The sequence below is a fragment of the Puma concolor genome, chromosome C1, assembly GCF_028749965.1.
Source record: "Puma concolor isolate L17-30 chromosome C1, mPumCon1.1.hap2, whole genome shotgun sequence".
Lineage (NCBI taxonomy): Eukaryota > Metazoa > Chordata > Mammalia > Carnivora > Felidae > Puma > Puma concolor.
In genome coordinates, this window is record NC_141674.1 from 65,553,490 (window position 1) to 65,575,523 (window position 22,034).

The 22,034-nt window shown below is 35.7% G+C and overlaps 1 protein-coding gene and 1 long non-coding RNA gene across 7 annotated transcripts in view; one reads left to right on the plus strand and one right to left on the minus strand.

The window, feature by feature from the left end:
* Window positions 1–22,034, plus strand: part of NEXN (nexilin F-actin binding protein) — an 85,983-nt gene that overhangs the window by 28,350 nt on the left and 35,599 nt on the right. For 5 of the 6 annotated variants that reach the window (XM_086717339.1, XM_086717343.1, XM_086717342.1 and 2 more), the window contains 7 exons: window positions 5,289–5,330; window positions 6,557–6,754; window positions 6,895–7,071; window positions 8,288–8,476; window positions 12,587–12,784; window positions 16,832–17,053; window positions 21,720–21,905. In XM_086717339.1, coding sequence (XP_086573465.1) covers window positions 5,289–5,330; window positions 6,557–6,754; window positions 6,895–7,071; window positions 8,288–8,476; window positions 12,587–12,784; window positions 16,832–17,053; window positions 21,720–21,905 — 1,212 coding nt within the window. The remainder of the gene's footprint in view (window positions 1–5,288; window positions 5,331–6,556; window positions 6,755–6,894; window positions 7,072–8,287; window positions 8,477–12,586; window positions 12,785–16,831; window positions 17,054–21,719; window positions 21,906–22,034) is intronic. The other variant, XM_086717340.1, reaches the window with a different exon arrangement.
* On the minus strand, window positions 4,944–16,823 carry LOC147578116 (uncharacterized). Its single transcript, XR_015254814.1, has 2 exons — window positions 14,830–16,823; window positions 4,944–6,387 (listed from the first exon to the last, which is right to left on the minus strand). It is a non-coding gene; the product is annotated as an uncharacterized LOC147578116 (long non-coding RNA).

Consider the following 22,034-nt stretch of genomic DNA (forward strand, 5'->3'; position numbering starts at 1 on the left):
TGTCATTTAGTCCATATTCCTTACACTGTCCACATTTCTTGTTTTTCCTGACATGTTAGAGGATTTTACAAAGATATAAGGCAGTGTCACATAAACTATCTACAGTATGCTGGTCTTTCAGTAGCAATCAATAAATAGTTGTTGGTTATTATTACACACTAAGGCATAATTAGGATATCTTCCTACCCAAGAATTTGAAACAAATCACATTTTATTTAATAATGGTATTATTAGCTAGCTTATTAACTTTTTTTTTTTTTAAGTTGGGGATGGTAGTAGAAGAGGGGAGAAATGTGTGACAGCCATTTCTTTCATATAGCCATTACTGATGCCCATAGCCACAGGGGACAAATTAGAGGGGAGAAAAAAAATTGTTGCTATGATCTTATATAGTCTCTTAATGAATTTAGAATTCCCACATATTTTAGCTCAGAGCATGAGAACTTAGAGGCTAGTATTTTTAAAATACTCAAGAATATGATCTAATTTCCAGAAAAGGCTAATGTCTCAAAGTGATTAATGATTATAATGACATAGAAACTTGATCAATAGTCATACTTTTATTAAGTAAAGAATTGATCAGCTCACAAAAATTAATGCACTGATACTTGTTTTACATTATAAATTATGCCTAGTCATAGACTTGATGACCGTTATATTGTTTATGAACTTAACCTAGTCTACATTATAAGATCAAAAGAGATGATCAGTGTATTGAGTTTAATGAGATGGCATTTATCTTAGAGTTGTTAATAATATTATATGAGTTAATAAATGCAAAGCACTTAGAACAGTGCCTGGTACACGTAAGTAGACTATAAATGTTTCACCTAAGTGTCATGAAACCATTTTAGCTCCTCTTTCTTCTCTCATCAATATGTTAACAAATATATTAACATAGTCTTCATAAGTACAAAATTATTTTTATTGTGAAATTGTACTTGGCTCTTTTTTGTCTACTCTTTAAGTGCTTTAAATCTGTTTGCTATGCTCCTTCCAGTTTCCTACTTTTCTAAAAAGAAAAATGACAAAGAAGGCAAAGAATATGCCATGTTTGCATGTCAAAAAAATGTATTTACCCAGACTTTGCAAATAGACACTTCTGTGGCACAAATAACCACTTGTATAGTGGCAAATAATGACATAATGCCAGATGAATTATAGAAAAGAATTGGAATTTCCTATATTTTATTACTTTGTACGTCTTTATCTAAAGAAAGGATGGTATGTACTTTACCTCTGACATCTCCAGTCATCAAAGATGAGAATTCATTTTGCAGTGTAAGTTCACCCAGGAATATAAATATAAGTGAGTATTATAGATTATGCATTGTCAAATATAAAATATGTCAGTATATGTAGTTATATTTACAATATAAATTATAAAATATGGTAATAAAATATGTAATTAAAATATATGGTGTTTGGCGCAAGTACTGTACATGGGTTTAGTCTGCTTATATTAAGTCTTATCAACTTTTTCAAAAAAGCACTGATTACTCACTAGACTTTAAGACCCACTACAACCCCAAGAACTGAATATACAGTGGTTTCTCAAAGAAAAATGACATGTATGTTGAAGGAGGTGTGTTTGAATATGATGAAGACGTGGGATACTCAGAGAGGGAGACAAAGTATCATGAAAAAGAACCACTTCTTTTAGTAACTCCAGAAACTACATGGCAGGGTGCCATAGAATCCTGATTAATGAAAATTTTGATCCATTACATTATTTGAGAATACGTAGGTAGAACAAAATAAACTATTAATAGTAATTTTATCTTTCAAATATGGAAAGTCCAATTTTAAAAATTAAGTACATTTTCTGCTCAAATCTAATAAAAGTGAATCTGTCTTTGAATATAAGAAGTATGACATTGGTAATCAAGAAAAATTTGTTTTTGTTTTTTAGTAGGCTGCACACTCAGTGTGGAGCCCAATACAGGGCTTGAACTAACAACTTTGAGATCAAAACCTGATCTGAGATCGAGTCAGATGCTTAACCAACTGAGCCTCCCAGGTGCCCCAAGAAAAGTCTTAATGTTGGGGCACCTGGCTGGCTCAGTTGGTGGAGCATGAGACTCTTGATCTTGAGGTCGTGAGTTCAAGGCCCACTTTGGGGGTAGAGTTTACTAAGGAAAAAAAGTCTTAATGTTAATTTGAAAAATCCACTTGTACAAGTCCATATTCAAGACTGCTTTAGAAGGGATTCTTGAGTCAGGAGAACTACCAGATTCTAGGATCTTATGATGAATTAAAAATGAGTATACTTTGTATACTGGATGTTAGAACCAAAGACCAGTAAAATCTGGGGGAGAATCTTAAAAAAATTTTTTTTCTTTGTTTTGAGAGAGAGAGAGAGGGAGAGCACATACACAGGGGAGGGGCAGATAAAGAGGGGCAGAGGATCTGAAGCGGGCCTTGTGCTGACAGCAGAGAGCCCTATGTGAGGCTTGAACTCATGACCTGAGCCGAAATCAGATGCTTAACTGACTGAGCCACCCAGGTACCCCTTAATTTAGTATAATCTGGTTATCTTTGAGGATATCCTGATGGGCAAGGTTAACATCTATCAATTTAGAAAAAGAGAAATTGTTGATAGGGGACTGTGATGTTGAAAATAAAGGGAGTGGCCTGGGTGGCTCAGGCGGTTAAGTGTCTGACTCTTGGTTTTTGGCTCAGGTTATGATCTCACGGTTCATGAGTTTGAGCCCTGCATCCAGCTCTGTGCTGATGGTGCAGAGCCTACTTGGGATCCTCTCTCTCTGCCCCTCTTCTACTTGTGCTCTCTCTCTCGCGTGCATGCTCTCACTCTCAAAAAAATAAATAAATAAAACTTAAAAAAAGGAAAAGAAAGGGGAGAAAAGGAAGTTGCTTTGGGAAGGAGCAAAAGGAGTTTCCTTTTCATAATCAAAAGAAATAGTTGGGAAACAGCTCTTCAATGGTAGCTTCTGACAGCAAACACCATAACAAAACTGCATATCTCAGTTCTCTGTGAATGTACTGACACCATGGCCACTTAGACAAATTCATCTTTTCCTTTGCTGAAACCCAATGGAAAAAAAATCCTGTCTCCTGTTAAAGTTTTGGTAATGGCTTAAAATGAGCAAAGAAGCAAGCATACAAAAACAAAACAAAGAAAAGCCACTCCAAATATAATTTATTATTTTACCACAAGCTAATAAAAATCTGAGAAGGTTCTAGTCAAAGAAATTTGGGGTTAAGGAATTTAGAATTTGGGGCACCTTGGGTGGCTCGGTTGGTTAAGGGTCTGACTCTTGATTTCGGCTCAGGTCATGATCTAATGTTTTGTGGGTTCCAGCCCCGTGTTGGGCTCTGTGCTGATGGTGTGGAGCCTGCTTGGGATTCTCTCTCTCCCTCTCTCAAAATAAATAAGCTTAAAAAAAATTAGAATTTACCTTCCCTATACTCTCAATGTCTGGTTTCTTACCATATCTCTTAGAACTTTTTATTGAGAGACAAATGTGATTTGTGAAGGAATTGTTAGCCTTCCTTTGAAGGGAAATAGTTTTTTAAGTTTGTTTATTTTTAAGTAATCTCTACACCCAATGTGGGGCTCAAACTCATGACCCTGAGATCAAGAGTCACATGCTCTTCCAACAGAGCCAGCCAGGCACCCCTGAAGGGAAAGAAATTTGTAATTATTTTATGTGTATATATATATGTAAACATATTTATAAATATATATAAATATATATATTATTATTATTATAAGTTTTTCTTAGACGGGTGCCTGGGTGACTCGGTTGAGCTTCCGACTGTGGCTCAGGTCATGATCTCATGGTTCGTGGGTTAGAGCTCCTTATTGGGCTCTGTGCTGACAGCTCAGAACCTGGAGTCTGCTTTGGATTCTGTGTCTCCCTCTCTCTCTGCCCCTCCCCTGCTTGTGCTCTGTCTCTGTCTCTGTCTCTGTCAAAAATAAATAAACATTAAAAACAATTTTTTTAATAAAATAAATTTTTTTCTTAGCTAATGTTTTTAACAAGCAGGATTTTTTTCATCATTCAATAAAACTTTCACCATTTACACAGTAAGTCCCAAAGCATAGTAAGTCACAGTAAGTAAGTCTGCAAAACAAATTATTCCAAGCAAAACTTAATACAAATATTAAAATATAAAATAGATATTTATTTATATAAAATAATTTATATAAAATATAAAATATATTTATTTATATAAAATATTTTATTTATATAAAATAATTTATATGAAATATTTATATGAAATAGATAAATTATTTCTTTGGAATTTATTTTTCAAAAAATTTGGTATCTTAATAAAATGTATTAATTCTCCTGTGACAGAGAATATAGAAAAGGGAAATGGAATGATGAATAGGGTCGTAGCCAGAATTCTCTTAGACTGTATAAGGAACAAACTACTTCCAGACTCTTTCACTGATGTTAAAAATAATAAATGTTAAATAATGTTAAATGTTAAACAATGTTAAATAATAATGTTAAAAATTAATTTAACATTAAAAAATATTAAAATAATAAAATCTGAATGTTTACTTTCTAACTTCTCTCATTTTACCATTCCTTATGTTTCCTTTTCCTGACATCTCAAACATTGCATTATTTAAATCACCTGTCTTCCTTTTCATTTCTCAATCTGTTACATACATTAGCCTGCTCCTCAAGCTAACCTAATGGTGTTTCTTACGAGTAAAGCCAAATTGAGAACCCCTTCTATTGAATGAGGGTCTTTCCTTCCTAGATGTGGTCAAAATATAAACAATAATATCTACCAGAATTCTCCCTTCTAAACTAGCCATGTGAAAGCTGGTGTACTGCACTGTATTATTGTATCAGTTATATTCTGCCATGTATTTATATTGTAAAATATAGTCATAATTATTTGATTACCAATGATAGGTTTGGCTAGGGCAGAGACATAGAATGAAGAAATGTTTCTGTATCTCAGTTTAAGTTACTAATTTAATTAATAATTGCTGCTTGTAAGCTTACAGACAGGTCATAACTGTTTGGTCCATTCACATTATAGAATTACAAAGGTAGGCTTTATCTTAATTTTTCTTAATATACAATTCCCCATATATTGATTTTGATGTCAAAATATAAAAATGAATATAAGGTTTAATCTCCACATAAAAGGACTAATTTGCAGCAAAATAAAAATATTTTTAAAATTATGCATTTGAAAATTTACTATAATTCACAACTAAATTACTTTTCAATTGTATGTTTAAAAACAAAAAGCAGAAATTCAATGTAATGTAATGATATGAAATTCTCATTCAATAGATTGAGGACATAAACAATACGGGAACTGAATCAGCATCAGAGGTAAATGGACATTTCCTTTAATGAAACATTCACCTAAAATTATCTGACTCACAAATAGTCTTTTAAAAAATTAAAAGCATTTCTATTCTTATTTCTGTAGCAACAACAAAAGGACAAACATATTTTATAAAGCAAGATCATACTTTTTCACTTTCTCAAATATTATAGCTTAGTGTCTTAAAAGTATGTTTTTGCTTTCATGGTTAGAGACACAACTCTCAGCTTGAAATACTCTGCCAAGACTTTGTATTTCTTGAACTGTTAATAATAGTTGAGACTGTTGAAAGGTAACATTTTCAAAAAGCAGGGTTTTTTTTATAATTTGTCTTCTTTCCTCAGAGTTCCTGACAGTTTTTATTATCACATACTAGTAGAAAGTACAGTATATAGCACCATGAAGTAATGTTCCACAACCACAGAAATTTTAGTTAATCCCTTTTTATCTAACAGAGAAAGTTAAACATCAGTCAATTTGATGGTGTGCCTAAAACTACAGCCACATAAAGTGGAAGCAGTTCTGTTTTAGCGGCATGTGTTGCATATTATAATTCACTTTATTTTTGAAAAAAGTTCAGAGAGATGTAACAATAGATTATGTAATGGAACTAATTAAAATGAATTTGAAAAACAACAAATTTAAAAATATTTTACTAAGACCAAATGCCAGTGAGTTTTGTCTATAAGTATTTTATACTTATTTTGTCTATAAGTATTTTGTCTGTAAGTGTTTTATAAAAACAATATAATATTGTTTTCCCTCACAAAATATTAGTTAAGTATTTTAAAACTTGCATGGGAAAAAATCATATGGAAAGACTTTCTGTGTGTGTTTAAACTGAATCTATCCACCATCAAATTGATGTAGAGTATACTCACATGCACATTACCTTTTGTGGAACTAGTGCATGGACAGTTAAATTCAGATAATGTCATGCAGTTTTATCCAAACAGCTGTATTAACATCACCTTCTAGGAAAGAAGATGCTCCTTGAACCTTCTCATCCATGGATTTCAAAGATTAACTCAATGTGCAGAGAAAGAGCTATTGAATAGAAATCTGTAAAAAAAAAAAAAAAAAAGTATATAGATATAGATACATATATAAATTTTTGTTCTTCATAACATTGATGGCCATGTAACAAAATTCACCAATAATGGAGGTAAATCCTGTGAAACCTAAATTTTGGTTAGGAAAAAACATGCTAATTATCTATTTTATAAATTAGGAAGGAGATGATTCACTACTTGTAACAGTGGTACCTGTCAGATCACACAAAACTTCTGGAAAGATAAGAAAGAATTTCGAGGATCTAGAAAAAGAACGAGAAGAAAAAGAAAGGGTCAAGTATGAAGAAGATAAAAGAATAAGATATGAAGAACAACGGCGATCTCTCAAGGAAGCAAAGTGTCTTTCCTTGGTCATGGTAATTTATTTATTTATTTATTTATATATTTATTTATTTATTTATTTATTTATTATTTATTGGAACAAATCAAAGCAGCTAAGTTGGTTAGCACCATTTCCTTTTATAATTAACAGTTGTGTTTTCACAATGTTTCTTAGGATGATGAATTAGAAAGTGAGGCAAGAAAAGACTCCATTTCTCCTGGAAAATTGAAACTAACTTTTGAAGAATTGGAAAGACAAAGACAAGAAAACCGAAGGAAGCAAGCTGAAGAGGAAGCACGACAACGTTTAGAAGAAGAGAAGCGTGCTTTTGAAGAAGCAAGGCGGCAAATGGTAAAACATATATGTAACACACACACACACACACAATTTTTCAAGTTTTTTTTTTCATATTTAAAATTTTTTTTTTCAATATATGAAGTGTATTGTCAAGTTAGTTTCCATACAACACCCAGTGCTCATCCCAAAAGGTGCCCTCCTCAATACCCATCCCCCACCCTCCCCTCCCTCCTACCCCCCATCAACCCTCAGTTTGTTCTCAGTTTTTAAGAGTCTCTTATGCCTTGGCTCTCTCCCACTCTAACCTCTTTTCTTTTTTTTTCCTTCCCCTCCCCCATGGGTTCCTGTTAAGTTTCTCAGGATCCACATAAGAGTGAACACATATGGTATCTGTCTTTCTCTGTATGGCTTATTTCACTTAGCATAACACTCTCCAGTTCCATCCACGTTGCTACAAAGGGCCATATTTCATTCTTTCTCATTGCCACGTCGTACTCCATTGTGTATATAAACCACAATTTCTTTATCCATTCATCAGTTGATGGACATTTAGGCTCTTTCCATAATTTGGCTATTGTTGAGAGTGCTGCTATAAACATTGGGGTACAAGTGCCCCTATGCATCAGTACTCCTGTATCCCTTGGGTAAATTCCTAGCAGTGCTATTGCTGGGTCATAGGGTAGGTCTATTTTTAATTTTTTGAGGAACCTCCACACTGAAGATTTTATTTTTAAGTAATCTCTACTTGAACCCACAACCCTGAGATCAAGAGTAGCATGCTCTACCAATTGAGCCAGCCAGGTACCCCTATAACATATTTTTTTACATATAATGACATTATATATATGTATAATGATTATAACATATAAATTATGTATAATAGTTATATAATAAATTTGAGGAAATTCCAGATAAAGATGTACCTTGAACCTCAGTAAGTACATACACATTTTCTGTTTTGTCCTGGGAGAGTTAATATTTAACAGAACTTTTAAATGTCCCCTTAACTTTTTTCACACTCCACTTATCTATTTAAAAATTTGACTTTCTTGGGAACTTTTATTTAACTTGAGTACATCTTTGCCTGGAATTTCCTCAAATTTGAATATTTTATCATAAAAGACAATATAAAGGAAGGGAATTTTTGGTCAAATATATTAAGGGTAAGGAAATGTTCATGTGTGAGGCGGCTGATTCTGTCCCTTTTGAGGTCATTCATTCCTGTCTTTGATGAATCTCAGTTCTTACTAGTGAGTTGTTTCTTGGTTAGGTAAATGAAGAGGAGGAAAACCAAGACACAGAAAAAATTTTAAAAGGGTACCGCCCTGGTAAACTCAAACTCAGCTTTGAAGAAATAGAAAGACAAAGGAGAGAAGATGAAAAAAAGAAAGCAGAAGAAGAAGCCAGAAGGAGAATAGAGGAAGAAAAGAAGGCATTTGCTGAAGCAAGGAGAAGCATGGTAAGACAGAATGTAATTGGGAGAATGCCATTAGGATTCAGCTTTTTTTTTTTTTTTTTTTTTTTAATTTTTTTTTTTTTTCAACGTTTATTTATTTTTGGGACAGAGAGAGACAGAGCATGAACGGGGGAGGGGCAGAGAGAGAGGGAGACACAGAATCGGAAACAGGCTCCAGGCTCTGAGCCATCAGCCCAGAGCCTGACGCGGGGCTCGAACTCACGGACCGCGAGATCATGACCTGGCTGAAGTCGGACGCTTAACCGACTGCGCCACCCAGGCGCCCCTAGGATTCAGCTTTTTAAGCGTATGTTAAGACAGGGTGCCTAGCTGCCTCTAGTAGCACATGCAACTCTTGATCTCAGGATTGTGAGTTCAAGCCCCATGTTGGGTGTAGAGATTACTTAGAAAATTTTTTAAAAATTAAAAAAAAAATTAAAGAGTATGTTAAGATAAATAATTAAACTTTGGTGAATATTATTTCAGGAAAGTTTCAAAAGTAGGGATAGCAAATACGTTTTTAAAGTCTCCTGTGGCATAAAACCAGTCAGTTAAAGGTGTTTGCTTCAATGTAATGTTGAGAAGGTTCTGATTAAATTGCTATGCCTGGCATAGATGATTGAATATTGTCTTCCTTCTCTGGGAAGGTATGTTTTCCAGAAGTAAGTATGTAAGCAGGGAGTTTCCTACCCTCACCCTTTCTTCTATTCTCTCCATTCTTCTTTCCTTTCCCACATTTCCTCTTTCCCTCCCTCCTTCCTTTCCTTCTTTTGTTTCACTTTCCATTCCATCCAGTATATATTAAATGGTCAAAGCCATTTAATCACAATTGTTTAACTCTCCAAAATACTCACCCATCACTTCTGGATATTGCTACCAAACTTAATTCTGTCACAGAGTTACACTCCTTATACGATTTTAATGTTTGTAAAATGTACAGTTATCTGACAAACTTTATTTTCAAGCAAGCTGATGTGAATGCTGCATCCCCTTCTTGAAACATTTTCAAAAATTTTATTTTTTTTTTAATTTTTTTTTTCAACGTTTATTTATTTTGGGGACAGAGAGAGACAGAGCATGAACGGGGGAGGGGCAGAGAGAGAGGGAGACACAGAATCGGAAACAGGCTCCAGGCTCTGAGCCATCAGCCCAGAGCCCGACGCGGGGCTCGAACTCACGGAGCGCGAGATCGTGATCTGGCTGAAGTCGGACGCTTAACCGACTGCGCCACCCAGGCGCCCCTCAAAAATTTTATTTTTAAGTAACCTCCACAACCAATATGGGGCTGACACTCACAACCCTAAGATCAAGAGTCATACAGCCCACCCATTGAGCCAGGCAGATGCGCCAAACCATTTTTTTAAGTAGGCTCTACACCCAATATGGGGCTTGACTGTACTCATAACCCTGTGATCAAGAGTTATAGGCTCTACCGACTGAGCCAGCCAGGCACCCCTGACCCTTCTTGAAACATTTTAATTGGCTTCAATGATATGACCTGGTTTTCTTACTATGTCTAAGGGAGCTTCAGGCACATATATCCATCCACGTTTTTATTTGGCATCATCACCAATCCAGATGCTCAAATCAGAAAGTTGGGAGCCTTAAACACTTCCAACCTTCTCATTCATGCCTCACATCCAATCATTCATTAAGTTTTATTCATTCTATCTTCTAAATCACTCTAAAAATCTATCAATTTTCCCCTCATTTCTACTACTATAGTTATCCTTTTCTAGGGCCACCTATCTCCTCCCAGGTCAATTATCTCTAGCTTCAGACTAACTCCTGTTTAACTTGTTTTCTTGCCTATAATCCATTCTTCCTTGTAAAGCCAAGAGTGATCTTTCTCTCTCTTTTCAAGTAAATTTTGTGTTACTGTTTTGCTTAAAAATTTTCCCTTTCTGGGGCATCTGGGTGGCTCAGTTGGTAGAGTATCTGACTCTCGATCTCAGGGTTGTGAGTTCAAGCCCCACATTGGATGTAGTGCCTACTTAAAAAAAAAGGAAAAGAAAAAGAAAGGAGTGCCTGGGTGGCTCAGTTGGTTAAGCATTCAGCCTCAGCTTAGGATATGATCTTGTGGTCTGTGAGTTTGAGCCCCACATCAGGCTCTGTGCTGACAGCTCAGAGCCTTGAGCCTCTTCAGATTCTGTGTCTCCCTCTCTCTCTGCCCCTCCCCAACTCAAGTTCTATCCCTCTCTCAAAAAATAAATAAACATTAAAAAAAGAAAAAAAATTTCTACTTCCCCTTAAGCAAAAATCTAAATTAAAAAAAAAATCTAAAAAAATTTAAAACAAGTTTCTTTATAATATTGCCCTGGTGTATTTTTCCAGCTTCATTTCTTGATTCTTCATCTTTTTTCCAGACATACTAAATTTCTCCCAGTTTCTTCAAAATACTGTGCTCTCATCCATCTCTGGACCTTCATTAATGCTAAATGAAACATGTCCCTCTTTCCTTTCCCTATGCTCTAATTCTTTTTCATATATTCTGTTTCCTTTGGGAAGCCTTTCCTGAGAATACAAGTTCCAAAGACATGTTCCTTCTATACATTCTTACAGCATTTAGTACTTCCCTGGCATAGCACTAAAACTGTATTGTTGTTGCTTACAGCTGCCTTTCTCACTCATGAGGCTGAGACTGTTCATCTGGCATGTGGCACAATGCATTCTAGTGTAACGAATTGCCTATAAATGTTTGCGGAATATATTAAAACTTTTTTTAAAAATTAATTTTTTATTTGTTAAGTAAACTCTACCCCCAACATGGGGCTTGAACTGACAACCCCAAGACCAAGAGTTTCATGCTGTACTAACAGAGTCAGTCAGGTGCCCCTTAAAACTATCTTATATGTATTACAAGATAATCCTTGATTCACAAATGATTTCTACACAGAAACCCTATAAACCTTGTGAAGGCACTTAATTTTTTGGAGAATAAACAGGTTCAGAAGTGATAGACAAGAAGTAGTTGTAAAGATCAGGAGATCTAGTCCCAGGGTCAGATTTTTAGGCTGAAACTGCCAGGGTTCACTAGTGGAAAAAGTGCAGGGAAAGAAAACTGCATTAAACCCAAACTCTAGTTTCCTAGAGATATTTCTGTATCAGGAAAGAAAAAACTAATTCCTTTATTTATGTTGTTTTCTTATCCAGGGCCATATTTTAATTTTGTATTATAGCTCAGTTAACTAATATATTAGTAAAAATTTGGGGCAGTCTTTGGATTGCAAAGTTTCTATTTGCAATTTAGGGATTGCCTTTATTACAGGGAATGCTAATGTAATAATAAAACTGCCATTGGGAGCTTACCATTGGGTGTCAGGCATACTGCTAAGTGTTTCCAAATTTTATTTGATTCTCCTGACAACTGTATGAAAAGTCATCACAAATGGGGAAACTCACAGAGGCTAGGTAACTTGCCCAAGGTCATAAATAAATGGCAATTAGACATGTAATTCATGAAATTACAAAAAGTCTAAATCATTATTTATAATTTTATTAGACTTTTGAAGTTTTGAATACCACCTTTGCCACTTAATATTTGTGTTGACTTTGGACAAGTTACTTTTCAGTGCCTCAGTTTCCTCATCCATATAAAGTGCTTAGAATTTTACATGGCAGCTCTGAGTATTAACTATTATTGTTAGCATTAAATACAATAAAATTACAGCATTAAGAGTGATTTTTACCTGACTATGAAGGAATCCTGATGGGTTATTTAATTCATTCAGACAAAACCATGATTTAGCTGCGAAATGCTCATTTTAATCACCAAAATGGAAATTCATTTTACTTCACGTAGAAAGTGTTCTCAGTATTATAAAATCTTAATGTCTAATTCGAATTACTCATAATACAAAGTCAAAGGATTTGTGTTTGTTGGAATGGAGAACAGATGGTCACCGTTTCCTCTGTAGCCACAAAAACACCTTACATTTTCTAGTATTTTTTACCTTGTTTATTGTTTTATACTTTTGAAGAGATTTAGGTCTTCAAATTTTTAGTTCAGGGTGAAACCTTTTTACTCAAGTAATCACAGTTTCTACAAAAAAAAATTCCCCTTTTTAGTATGTGTAATTTTGGAAAGAGTAATAAGAGACTTATTTTAAATAGGTAGTAGATGATGACTTCCCAGAGATGTATAAAACAATTTCTCAAGAATCTCTTACACCGGGAAAACTGGAAATTAATTTTGAAGAATTATTAAAACAAAAAATGGAAGAAGAAAAACGACGAACGGAGGAAGAAAGAAAGCATAAGCTAGAGATGGAAAAACAGGAATTTGAACAACTGAGACAAGAAATGGGAGAGGTGAGATTTTAGGAAATATCCATTTTTTTTTCTTCCAAATGTTTATAAATGTGGAAATATCCATTTTTTTTCTTCCAAATGTTTACATATAGTATCTTACAATAACTTTCTGAGTATTATTATTCACATAAAGGACACTCATCATACTATGAGGCGCTTGGTACAAGTTTCAGCACAGTTATGTGCGCTTTCTAGCCTGATAGAACTCTGTTTCTTCCTTACTAATTTAAATCACTTATGATGCAGGGCACCTGGGGGGCTCAGTCAGTTAAGCATCAAGCTTCAGCTCAGGTCATGATCTCATGGTTTGTGGGTTTGGTTCTTGGATTTGAGCCCCATGTTGGGATCCTCTGTTCCCCTCTCTCTCTGCCCCTCCCCTGCTTGTGCTCTCTCAAAAATGGATAAACATTAAAATAATAAAACAAATGATTGCAAGTGATTACCTTAAGTAAATATTTCTTCCTAAATACCTCACAATTGTGCGGTCACATTATGATTGAGAATTGTTTCCTAAAGTGTTTAATATACTCATTTATGCTTATTTTTCTTGAAACAAACAGAATTAAACTGATTAGTCAAAATAAAATTACAAGAGTACCATGGATACTAGAACATCAGTGTGGCAAGTTTTTGAATAATTTTATTTTACTAAATTAGAAGATAGGACTTTGATGTTAAATATTTTAGTATGATTTCTCTAGTACTGAAATGAATTAAAGATATATACAAATATATATGTATATAAACACAGGACTGTACAGGGCCAGCTTCATGGGCAGGCAACTTGTGCCGTCACAGGGCCCTATATGCTCAAATAGGCCATGCATAAGATTTAATGCTCTAAGGTTGCCAATCTTGATTTTTATTTATTAAAAAAAATTTTTTTTAAGTTTTATTTAAGCAATGTCTACACCCAACATGGGGCTTGAACTCACGACCCCAAGATCAAGAGTAACATGCTTTTCTGACTGAGCCAGCTAGGCACCTGGCCAATCTTGATTTTTAATTTAAAAATTTAATTAAAATAAAATTTAAAAATTAAGATTTTAATAATCTTGTCTTTGAATTTGTATGTAAGTGAAAGCTGACTGGACAGTGGAGTATGTGCTAGAGTTTTAGAGCTTTGGCTCACTCAAACCTTCTTCTGTCCCCTGCCTCCCTATGGTGCATTCTCAGAAGCCCTTTTTCTACCTCCTGGTGCTCTAAGGCCCTGCCTAACCTTTTCCTTCCCACAGCTGCCACCCTGCATCTGGATGGCCAGTTGTGTAGCCAGAAGAGGGGGCCAGCATTCCACTGTCACCCTCAGCTTCTGATGAGGAAGCTCCTGGCAGCAGCATGAGAATTGGGGATGAACATGACTTGGGGTGAGATGAACAGTGGCTGTCCCAGACTAAGACTGGCAATGACACGGCATGTATGGTGGGCAACTTGATGGGGACTTCTTGCCAGCTTGTGACCTATGCAGACATTGCAGTCTCTTAGAAGTTACCTTCTTTGTTATGGGTTAAGACAATGGGCCTGTGGGGTTATTTACTTCCTTGCCCTAGCCAATCAAGAGACTATAAATACTATATAAACATATAGGTAATAATAAAGTATCATGAATATGCTGTAGAAAAATATTCCAAGGTCTAGCCTTAAAATATTTTACTTTTCTTTATAATTTTTTTAATGTGTATTTATTTTTGAGAGACAGAGAGACAGAAACAGAGCATGAGCAGGGGAGGGGCAGAAAGAGAGGGAGACACAGAATCTGAAGCAGGCTCCAGGTTCTGAATGATCCTCACAGGGCCTGATGCAGGGCTGGAACTCCCAAACTGCAAGATCATGCATGACCTAAGCTGAAGTTGGATGCTTAACCGACTGAGCCACCCAGGCACCCCTTGCCTTAAAGTTTTTTAAATGTAATAGCATTTATTTTATAAAGGAAGCTGAAAATGAATCATTTAGAAAAACTTGTAAATTATATTTTAGTACACTGAGATGGATTCTAATTAACATAAGGCAGTATGTAACTGACATTTTGGTGCTACTGAGTGACTTACCCTACTACGTCTAAGTGTTTCCAAGCGAGTAGCACACCAGTTCCACGATCATCTGCACTGCAGCTAATTAGTTCATTTGACCAGAATGACTTGGGAACCACTGTAATATGAGGTATATCACAAATTTGTTAGGTTTCTGGTATTTTAGGAGTTGTCAGTTTGGACCCTCAGAGACCAAAACGTGGAGGGTAATATAAAGGAATAAATTTTCTCTTTCATCCCTTTGGTTGAACCAAGAAATTAAGCCTCACGTCACATCATCCACTGTGATCCCATCCTTCCCCTCCTTCATTTTCCTTCCCTACTACCCCCGCTCCACACCTAGGACTTTAGGTCTTCTCCAGGAAAAGTATATCAGGAATAACTGCAATTTTTTAAACCACTTCATATAGTGAGATTAGGGTTTAGTGTAAGAAATATACAAAGAACTAGGAATAAATTGTGAAAAGCCAAGGGAAACTTGAGTAAAAAGTATTTAAGATAAAATGCTCTAAAGAGGGGTGCCTGGGTGGCTCAGTCAGTTGAGCGTCCGACTTCGGCCCAGGTCATGATCTCGCGGTCCGTGGGTTCGAGCCCCACATCGGGCTCTGTGCTGACAGCTCGGAGCCCGGAGCCTGTTTCAGATTCTTTGTCTCCCTCTCTGACCCTCCCCTGTTCATGCTCTGTCTCTCTCTGTCTCAAAAATAAATAAACATTAAAAAAAAATTTTTTTTTAAATGCTCTAAAGAATTGGGAGCCCAATTTTGGTTTGACTCCTTTTCTTTCATGGCAGAATATAAAATAGAGTAAAAGTGATATGTATCAAAATGTAGGGATTTGGCCAGACTGTATTTTAGAAAGGCTTCATTCACTTGAGTATTAAGTGATATTTAACTTTATTAGACTATCATCAAAAAAAAGACAGGAGGAATTTTCGGATACTCTGGCTCTATACAGAGATGAAAAAATCATGTCTAGTGGGTTAAGTGACCAGGCAAAGGCCATACAGTATCAAAGTCAGAACTAGAACTTAGATCTTACCCCCAGTCATGTTCTTTTAATTACAGTTCTTCATCTTCTCCTAAGCAAAAATTTTCCTATAGTTCCTAGTAAAAGTTAATCCTGATATGCATATTCTAGTTATAATAGAGTTATAATGGAATCTTAAATTATGTTTTGAGCTGTAATGAAATATTATCATTATTATGTTTTTGGAGAGGGAAGGCACAAATGAGCAAGGGGCAGAGAGAGACAGAGACAGAGAAGCAGGGCTCATTGAAGCAAATCTCCTGTTTTTATCTAAAGCGGGGCTCATGCTCACCTGAAGTGGGGCTTAAGGTCACCTGATGTGGGACTTGAACACATGAACCATGAGATCATGACCCAAGCTGAAGTCAGATGCTTAATAACTGAGCCATCCAGGCGCCCATAATGAAATATTTTAAATGTTATCTAAAGTCTTAAATTTGAAGCATTACATTTTTTTAAGTTTATTTTGAGAGAGAGAATCCCATGCATGCTCTGTGCTGTCAGTGCAGAGCCCGACATGGGGCTTGAACTCACAAACTGTGACCATGACCTGAACTGAAATCAAGAGTGTGATGAGTTTAACCGACTTAGCCACCCAGATGCCCATATGCATTACTTTTAATCAGTAAATTTAGGCATTGTGTTTATGGAGGAGGTTATTTAAACTTTATTTTTGGCTTCAAATAAGAAATTAACACTTTTTGGGAGTGCCTAGGTGCCTCAGTTGGTTGAGCATCCAACTCAATTTTGGCTCCAGTCATGATCTCATGGTTCCTGAGTTTGAGCCCTGTGTTGGGCTCTGCACTGACAGCACAGAACCTGCTTGGGATCCTCTCTCTCCCTCTCTTTCTGCCCCTCTGTTCACACACATACTCTCTCAACATTATAAACACTAAAAAAACAAATAAACAAAAGAAAAGAAATGAACGCTTTTTGGATGGTTTATTGTACAAACTAATTCTCTGGTATTTAATATATAAAAACTTTTTTGAAGGAAGAGGAAGAACATGAAACCTTTGAACTGAGTAGGGAATATGAAGAATTAATAAAATTGAAAAGAAGTGGCTCTATTCAAGCTAAAAATTTAAAAAGCAAGTTTGAAAAAATTGGACAACTGTCTGAAAAAGAAATCCAGAAAAAGATAGAAGAAGAACGAGCAAAAAGGAGAGCAATTGACCTTGAAATTAAAGAGCGAGAAGCAGAAAACTTTCATGAGGTATATACTATTTTGTATTTAACAGTCATGGTATAAATGTAACATGGACTTTGAATAAGTTTTGGTACTTACAATTAACCATAGATGTATACAATATTATCTGGGAACTAAGTAGCAAAAGCATATTAAGATCTCAAGAGACTTTGAAAGATTTCCTCACTCTAGCATTGTTCAAAATGGCTGTTATCAGAATTAAAGCCGCTTATTGTGAATGAACATCAGGTAGGTCACTCCGGAAATAACAGTTTAAATGTATTTACTGGCAGAAGTTTTAGTTTGAATCAGTAGAACCAGTGTACATATAACTTAAAAGAAATTCTAGATATTTACTTTTGTATTTAAAGATGAGACAAATAAAGCCTAATGATCTCAAAGTCATGCCAATAATTCAGTGGCAGAGCCTAAATTAGAATTGAGATGACATGAATTAGAAGTACCTCCATATGTTAAAAAAGAGGCAATTACTAAATAACCTGTAATGTTCCTTCCAGCATAAGATCTAGTTCCATGACTATGAGTACTGCTTTAAGTAGGATCTGGAAATTTTTTTCTGCCAGAATTGCCATTTTATAATACCTAACAGCATTTATGTTCTTCTCATTATTAAATATTCAATAAGGTAGGTGTGGGAAGTTGGGAGGGCCTTCAGGGGAGACTGTGAATTAAAAGAATGAAAAAATTATGTGCAAATTCTTTGCACTGTAAGCAATTCATTATTATTAAAGCAAACAGTATAGGAACAACAAAGATAATGATGAAGATGCAAACGCAGGCAAGATGGTCATGGAAGGTCTTAAATGTTAAGGAACTTTGTTTTATTGTTCATTGAAGGAATCTTTAAAACATGGAGATATTATCAAATAGGCATCTTTATACCTAGATCATAGTGGAGCTAAAGATGGTTTTAGATTCATGCATTAAAAAATTATTTGAATGGCTATTATGTTCCAGGAACTGTTCTGGATACTGGGAGTACACTGAATAAACCTGCAGTCCTTGCTCCGTAGTGTTTAGAACCTAACAGGTAGGGAGGATGGAAAACAATTACTGAGTAGTAAGTAAGAGCTATGGAAATTAACAAAGTAGGATACTACTTTTTGTACAGGGTGGTCAGAGGCCTGATGAGGAACTTGAACTAGAAGTCAAATAGAGAAAATAGATAAATGTGTAGGATATGAAACTTGAGAAGACTCGGGGATGGTGGTAGAGATGAGGAGAGGGAAGAATGAACTGAAGTGGGTATACACGAACAAAAGTAATATGGGAATAGAGTTTGGAAGGAAATCATAAGCTATTTTAGACAAATGGAGATGCTGTGGAACATCAGGTATTCATCAGTGAAGCTGATTTGCATTTGAACTCTGTGCGATGCACACTAAACCTTAAGGTTTACTGTCACTGCTAGAAGCAAATGCTATTGCTAACATCTATGCTGGGCCTGGTGTTCAGTCTTGGGTTCATGTAAGTGAATATATGCCCTCAAAAAGTTCAGCCTAATGAGATGTATGAAAATAATTATAACTTAAGTGCTAAAATAGGAGTTGTATATTTAATGTTGTAGGGTCAAATAGGATGGACTCAGTATTCCTAGAAGTTTCACAGGGCTGAGAAAATGGCATTTAAGCAAAGTGTGGTTAACTAGAACTTGCAGTTAAAGAGGGGAAACATTCCAGATTGGAGACGGGAGTCCGTTTACAGCCTTTACATAAAGGTTGTGAAAATGTGTCTGGGGAATGGAAAATTTGTTCAAAGGCATGGTTCATAGAATAATGGGTAATAGAATAAAGTTGTAAAAGTAGTGGCTAGTTGGTACTGGGTCTTTTTAACCTTGCAGGGACTGTGATTCGGGAACAATGTTAGTAATCATTTTAGGACAGAATAATAAAAAGCTTGTTTTTAAAGAAATCTGGTATCAGAGAGAATGAAGAAGAAAGGAATAGGGCATTAAGTTGGGATCCAGGGATAAAATGGACCCAACTTTTAACCAAACTGGGAAACAGGCTGTTTATGGGCAGGTGGTTACTGAGAAGCCCAGCCCAACATTAAGATTACCAGAGAAACTAACTAGATGATACTACAGAGAATTCAGTCTGGAGATGGTAGGATGAATAGTTTTGGACACATGAAGTTTGAACTATATTGGGATAAGATAAAAGCAGTCTGAAACATAGGTACTGAGTTCAGGCAAGAGACTGGAATTATATAGATTGTAACTATCATAAATAGTATTTAAACATATCAGAGTAAAGCTATATTTAAAGGGTTAATAGTTGGAAGGTGAATAGTAAAACTGGAGAACACCAACATTTAATAGTTGGCCACAAGAGCAGTTTTTACAGAAATGTATCATGGAAGCTAAAGTTCAGTCAGCATGCACTTGCTCACCTTATTGTTAAAGGTAGTGAAACCTCAGAGTAGTCATACCTAGTCCTACAAGATATTTAGGGAAGATTAAAAATGAGATAGAGGACTGTTTTATTGCTATTACTGGCTCTTCTGTATGAAAGGACAGATTAGGACTTGTCTGATTTCCTGGAATCCCTGAGGATATCCTCACTGATTGTGAAGGATGCTGACATCCTTCCTATCTTCTCTCTAGATTAAGGTCAGAGATACCCTTTAAAAACTTGTTGGCATAGTTTTGCCATGGAGTGCAATCAACTTCCAGCATAAGACTCCCTTTGCACTTATCTGGTAATATTATCTGGTTTCCTCCTTTAAAAATCTGTGTTCAGGGTGCCTGGGTAGCTCAGTCAGTTGACTATCTGACTTTGGCTCGCTCAGGTTATGATCTTGCAGTTAGGGAGTTCAAGCCCTGGGACAGGTTGTGCTGACAGCTCAGAGCCTGGAGCCTGCTTTGAATACTTGTGTCTCCCTCTCTGCCCCTCCCCTGCTTGTGCTCTTTCTCTCAAAAAGGGGCGCCTGGGTGGCTCAGTGAAGTGTTTGCCTTAGGTCATGATCTATCTATTTGTGGGTTTAAGCCCTGCATCAGGCTCTGTGCTGACAGCTCAGAGCCTAGACCCTGCTTTGGATTCTGTGTCCACCTCCCCCACCCCCACTCTTTCTCTTGCTTTCAAAAATGAATAAACATTATAAAAATTTTTTTAATTAAAAAATAAAAATGTCTGTGTTCAACACGGCTTGTTTGTATTCCAGACATCTTTCAAGGTAACCTCATCCATATAACCTCCCCTAATCCAAGAATTCCACAGCTCCTTGTAGCCTTAATCCATACCACCCATTTAAATCACTTATAGTGTTTGACTTTCTAGTTTTCCAAGTAAGGCATACTCCAAAACCATTTCTCGTCTCTTTTATCTCAAGTTCACTACCCAATTGTGTTTCCTTTAATATTCATGTGGTAGGTATCAATACCCTAAGAATGCACCAAACCAATGTTTAACATGTCTTTTAGCCTTTTTAGTAATAAAACCACAGCAACATCATTCATATTAGCAATTAACTGTAGTCCTGCATTGTGTTTATTAATAGGCATTAGGTTTATCATTTCAAACTGAAACACTGGTATTAATGGCAGGAGTACTAGAATTTACCCATTAGCTATTTGGTTGTGTCTGATGTTCTAGGATTTTCCAACATTAAATAAAAATCTAATTCCAGAAAACAAGAAAAACTATCCAATTCCTTCTACATTCATTGGAATGGAGTACAATACCTCAAACTGATGCAAAACATCCACACACCAAGATTTTTTCTTACATAGGCAATTACTTCAAAGCTTGTTTCAAAATTTCCTAACTTTAGTTGGATGTGGTACACTGAGGCAATGTCTTCATAATACTGTGAAATATCAATGGTGAGATTTCCAGACATAAAAGTCTAGGTAGTTTAGAAACCAAGAGTCCACTACAGCTAAAGTACTTTAGAAACCCTGAATTAACTGTACCTACAACCCACTATACTAAAACTGCCCTCAAAGGCCACCAGTGACCCCATCATCACCAAATTGTTGTATACACTCACACTATTTAACAATTGAAACTCTGCTCTTAAATTACTCCTTAATTATTTCCATAGCTTCCAACTCTCACCCTATATAGAGGACTAACCATATACTTCAACGATTTCCCCCACGTTCCAGCCAATGCCTCTTTCAGTAGTTGTCTTCCATTTATTCTGTGAACACTCTTGTCTGTCATTTGACCATCAATAAATTTTGTTGGATGGAATTCATTTCAAAGACAATTACTAGCTAAGAAGGGTGGGGAAGAAAATCACAAAGTGGGAAGTAATGGAAATTGCACTTTCTATTATATAGCAGAGTGAAGAATGATGGACAATCTTGTGACAAGAAGTATTTTAAGTTAACAATGTATAACATCCCTACGCTTTTCTGTTATTCAGTATTATCAGCTAGCACAAAGAATTGGTTGAGCAAATAATACCCTGGGACTCCAATGACATTGTAGCTTTACACTGGGAAAAAAGGATTCTAATTGTCAAGAGAATGTTTCATAAATCAAACTTTCATTTTTCTCAAATTAGGGGATAGTGAAAATCTACATGGCTGCAGTATATAGCACAAATAAACCAAACATGGTATGATTATTTTGTGTCCATAAATGACATCTTCAGAAGTACTGCTTTAGTTCTTGTTGGTTTCTAGAAAATATGCAATTACTATTCTTGGCCCACTTTCATAAAGGAAGAAGATGTTGATGTCAAGCCTGCAAAAAAAAGTGAGGCTCCATTTACTCATAAAGTGAATATGAAAGCTAGATTTGAACAAATGGCTAAGGCAAGAGAAGAAGAGGAACAAAGAAGAATTGAAGAACAAAAGTTACTACGCATGCAGTTTGAACAAAAGGAAATTGATGCAGCACTACAAAAGGTACCAGGCTTACATGTCCTTTATTTTTCAAAGATGCTCTTGAAATTTTATGGGGGATTAGGAAAAAAAATTTTGGGAGGACGCAAGTCAGCGAGGGGATGAGAAAGAGAATCCCACAAGGGGCTTGGC